The sequence below is a fragment of the Fulmarus glacialis genome, unplaced genomic scaffold, assembly GCF_000690835.1.
Source record: "Fulmarus glacialis isolate BGI_N327 unplaced genomic scaffold, ASM69083v1 Scaffold48029, whole genome shotgun sequence".
Lineage (NCBI taxonomy): Eukaryota > Metazoa > Chordata > Aves > Procellariiformes > Procellariidae > Fulmarus > Fulmarus glacialis.
The window spans coordinates 1-9,324 of record NW_009232270.1 but is presented as its reverse complement, the minus strand read 5'-3'; the positions used below and the strand labels follow the sequence as shown (position 1 = coordinate 9,324).

At 43.7% G+C, this 9,324-nt stretch overlaps 1 protein-coding gene across 1 annotated transcript; it reads left to right on the top strand.

The window, feature by feature from the left end:
- Window positions 1-6: 6 nt before the first annotated feature.
- LOC104081916 (FRAS1-related extracellular matrix protein 3-like) lies at window positions 7-6,268 on the top strand (the record flags this gene model as incomplete). Its single annotated transcript, XM_009584837.1, has 2 exons — window positions 7-4,276; window positions 6,179-6,268. Coding segments are annotated over 2 exons (4,360 nt in total), but the record flags the coding sequence as incomplete, so codon positions are not given.
- Window positions 6,269-9,324: the final 3,056 nt, after the last annotated feature.

The window sequence follows — 9,324 nt, the reverse complement described above, 5'->3', positions numbered from 1 at the left end:
CCCAAGCCCAGCTTCCTGGCGCTGCTTATGATGGAGGTGGACCAGTTTGCGCTCACAGCCCTCACCCTGGACATGCTGGCTGCTGAGGACCTGGAGACCCCCGTGGACCTCTTGATCTTCAACCTCACTTCTCTCTGGCCCAGTGACCCGCGGCAGCAAGGCTTCCTGCTCAGCACCGATGACCCCAGTCGCCCCCTCGTTGCCTTCTCGCAGCAGGAGGTGAGAGAGCTGAAGATTGCCTACCAGCCCCCTACCCTGGACTCGGACCAGGAGCGGCTTTTCCAGGTGGAAATGGAAGTGCTGGACCCTGACGGCGCCTCCTCAGAGCCTTTTGCTTTCATGATTCTGGTAAAGCCCATGAACACATTGGCCCCGGTGGCCACTTTCAATCGTGTGGCGGGCCCACAGCTGATGCTCTTTGAGGGCCAGTCACGGCCCCTGTCTGGCAACTTGGAGATCAGTGATGAGGACAATCTGAAAGAGGTGAAGGTCTGGGTCACACGGGGCTTGCGATACGGGAAGCTCAAGGTACTTGGTGTACCGCCCAGCTGCAAGTACTTCACTGCTGCAGAGTTAGCAGCAGGGCAGGTGGTTTACCAGCACGATGGCAGTGAGCACAGCTACAGTGACAACATCGTTTTCCGCATGGCAGATGGGCAGCACCAGGTCGAATTTCTGTACCCCATCACCATTGCTCCTGATGATGATCAGCCACCGCTGCTGAATGCAAATATGGGGCTGGTGCTGAGTGAGCACCAGACTGTCCAAATCTCACCTTTTGTCCTCAGTGCCACAGACATTGACTCTGATGACACCTCTATCCGATTTGTCCTGGTTGGGGACTCTGCAGTGTCCCTACTACACTCCCATCACTTTGGTGAGCTGCTGCTGCGTCAGGCAGAGCAACCAGCATCTTACAAGAGCAAAGAAAGCGGAGCAGGGTTGGAGAGTGACTCCTCTTCCTTCCCCTGGCACTTTGTGGAGGATGAACATGTGTATGAGAGGGTGGTGAACGAGTGGCTGCAGCAGGACATCCTCGATGGGAGGCTGTTCTTCAGGCACACGGGAGCTCACAGCGCCAGCCCAGTGATGGGCCGCATTGTGTTCCAGCTGCAGGATGACAACGACCCCCCTAACCGGTCAGGGGAGCATGTGCTGACTGTCAAAGTCCAACCGGTAGACAGCCTGCCACCTGCACTGTACCCAGGTACTAGCCTGCAGATGACAGTGCAGGAATACCAACTGACTGTCTTTGAGAAGCACTATTTACGGTACACTGACCTGGATACGGATGACAGGGAGCTGAAGTACACTTTACTGACACCCCCAACAGACACAGATGAGAACCGTGCTGTGGTCACTGGAGAGATTGTCTTGGCTGACAGTCCCGAGACATCCATTACACGTTTCACCCAAGCCCAGGTCAACCACCACAAGGTAGCATATCGACCCCCGGATCAGGAGCTGGGGATCACACCACGGGTGGTTCAGTTCACATTCCTTGTAGAGGACTCAGCTGGCAATTCTTTACAAGGTACCTTTACTCTCTTCCTGCAGCCAGTGGACAACCAGCCACCTCAGATCACCAATACAGGCTTCACTGTGCTTGAGGGAAACAGTTTTCTTGTCACAAGTAATCAACTGGATGCTACAGATGAGGACACGTCTGCAGACCAGATTGTCTTCACTGTAACTCAAGCTCCGGAGCATGGCCATCTACGTTATCTGGAGGAGGGTCTGATGGTGCAAGGGGAATCTTTCCTGCTAGATGATATTGCTGGTGGGCGCGTCTCCTACAAGCACAGCGGCGATGAGTTTGCCAGTGATTCTTACCAGTTGGAAGTGAGTGATGGAGTCCATCATGTGCCAATCACAGTCAAGATTGCTGTGCAGCCTGTGGATGATGAAAACCCAAGTATCGCTCTCCCTGGTGGTCAGAGGCAGGTGGGAGCAGCCATTGATGTCCTGGAAAATGGTGCTACTCAAATTACTACGTCACTTATCCAGGGTACCGATGAGGATACAGATGGCTTGGTGCTGACCTTCATTGTGCAGGATCCACCCAAGCTGGGTGACATCCTTGTGGATGGAGTGCAATCAGAAAAGTTTACCCAGCATGACCTCATCAGTGGAGCAGTAGCCTACGCTCACACCAGCGGAGAGATTGGCTTGAAAAAGGGGTATGATTCCTTCAATCTCACCATTTCTGACCTCTCCAGTGAACGGGTGGTGGGAGGCAGCACAGTACAAAGGGTGTGTGTGGCTGTAACTATATTGCCTGTGGACAGCGTTGCACCTGAAGTGATGGTTGTGGCAGAGCCACTCAGTGTCCTGGAGGGAGGGAAGAGTACTTTAACTCTGGATCAGCTGGATGTGGAGGACGTAGATACTCCCAGAGATGACATCTTGTGCATTGTCACAGTTCAGTCCACTTCAGGATATTTGGAAAATGTCTCTCCAGCCCCAGGGTCCGAGAAGTCTAGAGCTGGTACTGCCATTAGTGCTTTTTCCATCAAAGATGTTCGTCTGGGCCATGTCAACTATGTGCAGAGCATTCACAAAGGGGTGGAGCCTGTGGAGGATAGATTCACTTTCCGGTGCTCTGATGGTGTTAACTTCTCACCTCACCACTTCTTCCCCATTGTCATCATCCCCACCAACGATGAAAAGCCGGAGCTGTTTGTGCGTGAATTCATGGTGCTCGAGGGGATGAGCCTGGTGATTGACACCCCCATCCTCAATGGAGCCGATGCAGACATGCCTCGAGATGAACTGCGTTTTGTTATTGCTGTCCCTCCTAAGCATGGGCAGATTGTGCAGCAGCTGTCCACAGGCACTGTGCCTATTCACAGCTTCACCCTGGAGGAGATCCAGGAGGCTTCCAGCATTGTGTATGAACATGATGACTCAGAGACGAAAGAAGATAGCTTCCAAATTCAGCTGACTGATGGACACCACACAGTGGAGCAGAACGTACCGATTATGGTGATCCTGGTAGATGATGAGACCCCCAGGATGGCAATCAACAATGGTCTGGAAGTAGAGATTGGCAAGTCAAAGGTCATCTCTAGTCAAGACCTTAAAGCCACAGACATCGATTCAGAGGACAAGAGCCTTGTTTATGTCATCCGTTTGGCACCTGTGCAGGGTTTCTTACAGCATCTGAACAGACAAGAGGAGGTGCTGTGCAACATTACACAAGGCACAAACTTCACACAAGATGATTTAGACCAGGGTTTTATCCGCTATGTTCATACTGGCCTACATGGAGTGCGTGATCTGATTAAATTTGATGTTACTGATGGTATTAATGCCTTGATAGACAGATACTTCTATATTACCATTGGTGGCACTGATATGATCTTCCCTGAGGTGATCAACAAGGGTGTGACTCTGAAAGAAGGTGGAAAGGTGACACTCACAACTGATCTGCTCAGCACAAGTGATGTTAACAGTCCTGATGAAAATTTGTGTTTCAGTGTCACCCAGTCCCCGACCCGGGGCCGTCTAGAGAATTCAGACAGTCCTGGAGTACCCGTTGTTTCCTTTACTCAACTCCAACTTGCTGGCAACAAGATTTACTACATTCACACTGCAGACGATGAGGTAAAGATGGACAGTTTTGAGTTTGAAGTGACAGATGGGTATAACCCGGTCTTCCGTACCTTCAGGATCTCCATCACAGATGTGGACGATAAAAAGCCAGTTCTAACTATTGGTGACCTGGTTGTTGAGGAAGGGAAGACTAGGCTGATCACCCCTTTTGAGCTGACCGTGGAAGATGGGGATACGCCTGACCATTTACTCCTATTCACGGTCACTCAGGTTCCAGTGCATGGCCAGATTTTGTACAACAGCAGCTACCCAGTCACCAGCTTCACCAAACAAGACTTGAATGAGAATCTTATCAGCTACAGACACGATGGTACAGAAACCGGCCAGGATAGTTTCTCCTTCTCTGTGACTGATGGGACCCACACAAACTTTTATGTTTTCCCTGACACTAGCAAGGAGATCCATCAACCTCAGATGATGAGGATTCAGATCAGTTCACTGGACAACAGAGTGCCACAGTTAGTGGTGAACAAGGGTGCCCCTACTCTGAGAAGACTTCCAGCTGGGCACCTAGGCTTCCTGATCACTAGTAAGGTGCTAAAGGCAGAGGATCGAGACAGTCCACACAAGCTGTTGAAATACAAAATAACAGATGGGCCGGAGCATGGCTTCATCATTAATACTGGCCTTGGAAATGAGAGCATTAGAACATTTATGCAAGGTTGGTGCTGTGGTTGTATTTGCTTATAAACATTGGGCTCAATGAGCTGTTATTTTGTGTTAATAGTAGTTGAGTCTTTGTTTCAGGGGATTTAGAAAGTAATGTCTTTTAAACTACGACGTATATGCAAACGATCAGAATTATAATACATGCATTTTAGAAACGAAGCTTTGTTTTACCTATGAAGACACAATAGAAGAGCTCTGCGTTGTATGTGCATGCATTAATGTGTATCCTACTGTGGGTTAAATGTACATCTTACCGTGTACATATCATGGTACTGCTCCTGACAAGATGGAACAGAATCTGAAATGGTGATTTGCAGATCTCACACCAGTTTCCTTTTGAAGACTGAAGTACCTGTTTGTCTGCCTGGAAATTAAACCCAGGCTCAAAAATCACTATTGTCTTCAGCGAAAATTGTTTGGAAAGGTGCTTAGCATTTCTGCACATCACTGGATCTAGTATTTAAAAAAAAAAAAAAGGGCAGGGGACACCCAGTATAGCCTCAGTAGTTATATTTTGTGTGATTCTGTTCCCCAGAGAAAGCTCAGTAGGTAGGGAGGCCTCCTTTAGGTCAGCTCCACCAAACCTGTGCAGAGGGAAGAGCCTCTGAGGATGGTGAGGCACAGTGACAGCAACCAGACTCTGTATAAATGTCCCTGTGCTCCAGCTGATCTTCGGGAGTTTGCTGGGTTTAGGACTGTCATTCATCTGTCCTGTATAGAATAGTATGTTGAAAGCTTTCACAAAGAAACTTCCAGCCTAGACTTTGCCTACCTCCAGTGTGCTTTGACTATCAGCAGGAGGGACAACGTTTACCAAAATTCTCATTAGACACTATAATAGGATTAGAGGTCTCCATTATTTTTATGTGCTCAGGTATGTTACCTTTCTTTTGCAAGAGAACACAGTCTGGGGAGAGAAAAAGTCTTCACCTCCATTTTATGTATTTATCTATAACTTCCAGACAGGTTGCAGCTTTAAGATTATGATAACACAATTTATTTTTAAAAGTCTGCGGTTCATCTGCCAAGCTACAGTGTTGTGAAAAATCATTTGCCATTCATTTAGGAATGTTTCATACATTTTCAGTTGACAGAAAGCACCCAAATCTGCCATGCCAGAAAAAGAGCAACTGGTAACCCCAGGGGAGTAAGTCTCTTAGTAGATCGGAATTAGCTCTAGAACGCCTTAATGCTGAATGGAGTATAAAGAACATTTAGGTATATCCCAAACATTTTTGTATCAAATGAAATTGTTGTTTATTTAACTAAAATAAAAGCAAAAGTAGAAGACTTCTGTGAAGTCTTTATATTGATGAAATGTGGCATAGGATAATACACCTGCAACTTTAGGGTAATAGAAATATCCTGATGTTTTTCCCCTATTCTCTGGGAATATAAAATCAAAATTTTATTGACTTTTAGACCTGTTTGTGATTTCTTTAATACATTCTCATATTCACTCCCAATGTACCTGCAACAGTTTTGTGTGTCACAGAAGAGCTTAAAAAACTGATTAAATTTAAATTGATCTTTAAAAAATGGGCAGATCTTTACTCCCAATAGATTCAATTTAGTTACAGCAAAGTAATTCTTCCTAATGTGCTGAAACAAGGATGTGACTTTAGTATTTAAAAATAAATATTTATGGTAAAACTATATCTCACTGTCTTTTTGCCATTGTTCTTTGAGCTAATAACTAAATTTATGTTGTGTTGCTGAGTATAGACCAGTGTAAGAAGCCATGCCACGTTATACAAGTTTGGTTGCTGAAATGCTTTATCCACAAATTGGCCAACTTACTAGTAAGTAATCAAATAGTAAAGGTAGAATGAACTATGTCCTATATTCTGTAGTAAAATTCTATGATGATTCATTTAGCATATTCTTTTCTTAGCCGATATTGATGAAATGAAGATCAGCTACATCCTGAAGGAAGGTGATAATGCTACCAGTGACATCTTCTATTTCTCCATTGAAGACAATGGTAAGATTAAGATGCTTAATTATACATAGCTTAGAATTACACCATCTGGAAGATTGTTAAAAAACATTAAATAAACAAGTAATCTATTATTTCTTTATAAGTAGTATGTAAAAGTGCCATGAGCACATAGGAACACAAATCAAGATATTTTACTCATTTTAATGTATAATGTCACAATTAATGCAAACTGCTATGGCAAGCTATGAACCCTTAGTGGCATGTACTGTTGTCACAGTACTGTGTGTTCAGTGGCCTTTATGGGGACAGTTGGCAGTGACAGTCAATCCCCCATGGTCAGCTGTGCCAGGTGGGGCATTGATGGTTTTGGAATCACGGCCAACTATTGAATCAAAAGAGAAAATTAATGCCAACCTTTGTTAAATAAGGAGAGTTCAGTTGTTCTAGATCATGGCTGAGAACCTGGCGAAATGGTAAGATAGGCTGGTTAAGTCCATTTTGCTCTTATTTATACAGAAACACATCCTTTTTTTGCATAGATTGTTATTGTTTCAAAGGTTTCAGTGGACCAGTGGTTATTTGTATCAACTGATATGTGTATGTTGCATTTTTTTGCATATTCCTTTGATGACTCTTATTTTAAAATCTGTTTTGTTCTGTTTGTGTATTGTTTTTTTCCCTTAGGCTGCAATATTTTTCCTCAATCATCTGCATGAATTGGGTTCACTGAGAATTCATCAAAATTTTACACAATTTCCTCTTAATTAAAGGCAGACAGGAAGATTCGTACAATAAGCATGCAATTCAGTTAAATAACTTCTGTGTAAGGATCTGCCTTCACAATAATCTCTGTAAACTTCCTGACTAGTTTGATGTAATCCTGAGTACATAGAACATGTCAGAATAGCATTCAAACACAGCATTTGACAGAAAGTTAAATTGGTGAGCATTTCCTAACAGGCCTCAAAACAAATCTGAAACACCATTAAAATATTTTGTCCAAAATTGGCAGACTGATAAAGAGCAGTCTGCATTGATAGTTATGAGGATAGTCACTGAAAAGCAATAGCTTCTTTGGGTTTGCTAAGGTTTCCTACTCGAACTATTGCAAACCAGAAAATGTGTATCTTGATCTCTTGAAAACCAGTTATTACATTCTATCTATAATCAGTTTGTTTCTGTTCTTGTAGCAGTATAAATCATTGTAGTTTTCTGTCCACCATTTGCTATAAAGCAATCCAGCCACAGATAAGTATGTGCCTGAGAACTGAGCATTCCGTTATGGATTAAGAACTATCTCGCACTTTGGTTAGCTGAGACATTTTGATTAGCTGAGATGAACCCGTTCATTTTATGACTTGAAGATGAACGTGAGCACCTTGGATATGACTTCCAATGTTTTCTTCATCCCATCTGTAGGACACCGCTTACTGTTTTCGGGCAGTGCACTGAGGGTATCAGTTAGCAAAACAATGAAATGTGGCTTGTTTATTTTCAGTTGTCCAAGAAGTAATTGAACATTTGGAACCAGTCATTTGGTATTGTCACTTTGCTCATAAATGAAAGATTATGTAGCTTAAGGGACATTAAAAACATTTTCAATATGAGATCAACCACACCTCTGGTTCATTGTGATCCTGTCAGGGACAAGTTTCTCATGTTTACAAATGAAGATGGAATAGTAGGCAGTTGGGAATATGCACAGTATTCATAGCTTGAAGGAAATTATTTCCTTTCTGGTTAAGGTTTGGGTAAGCAAATCATTTAATTCAGCTGTTGTTACATGGGGCTTCAGGAAACTGGAAGACCTGTTTCATAAGCAAAGAATGCACCAATCCATTCCCCATGGCTGGCACTTTGTATCCTTGGCAACTTTACAGCTGGAAAGATCTTCTCTTTTAGGAGCCAGTAGAGTAATTGGGAGACAAAGCTATGACAGGCCGAAAATGGCTTTTGGTTTGTGCTTCCTCTGGTTATGCTGAAAGAAAAAGGTTGAACATTGGCCGGCTACGGGGGATGGAAAAAACAAGTTAGATCTCACAAGCCAATTATTTTCTAGCTCTTTTTGAAGTAGCGTGCAACCGATGCAATTAAAATCAAATGGGGCTATTAATTTAAGAAAGATTGGAGATGCATTCTTTTTTTGCTTACGTTTCACTTAGCACACAGGAGAAGGTGCTGTGAACTGCTGTCTGTGTTTCTTACAGACATCTTATTTTGCCGTCATTTGATCAATATAAAAGTCTTTGTGGCGTGACTAAGTGGGGTAATATAATAATGATGAGAAACAATGGGGAAAAAGGAATGACATGACTGGACAGATGGCAATTCTTATTCCACCCAGGGATACAAAGGGAGTCAGTTACTAGGTGTTTTCATTAACAGCACTTTCAGTCTGTGCTAAATGGAGTGATTCTTTCTGTTCAAGATATCAACAGAATAAGAAAAGCTGTGGCAATAAGTATGTGCAGCTATGCTTATAACGAAAGTATGTACTGACTGAAGGGTGGTTTGTATGCTGATGTGACTGGCCCAACTACAGGAAGAGTACTCGGCTCCAGGAAGGTGTGCTGAGCAAGTAACATCTGGAAATTCATTTAAAACTTGTTTGGTGTGGGAAAGAAGGTTGAAAAGTCAATGCTGTCATTACTACTATAGCACAAGGAAATGCTTTTAAAAGAAATTCTATCTGGATTAGTCTTTTGATGGCTTTGGTGCTTAGAAATACATTAAACATATTCTCTCAGGGGCATTTACCTCCCAGGGGAGTGCCTGAAAGAAGGCACAACTGTAATAGCTGTTGTACAACTCAGGAAAAAATACCTAAAGGCCCAGCAGGAGGAGAGAATGTACACTCCTTTAGTACAGTTTGCAACTGCTTCAGCAAAACTCAAGAAAGAGCCTGCTATTTTCTATGTTTTTATGTTCTGGCTTCTAAAATCCTCTTAAAAGCATTTGATTTTGCATCAGTACAAAGGAAACTGAGCCGCGAAGCATGTGTACCGAATGCGAGGAGAAAATGCATGCGTTTTTCTCTGTCTGGTCACTTCCCTTGCGCAAACACAATCAGGCTGAACGGGGAGCTCTTGCTGGGACTC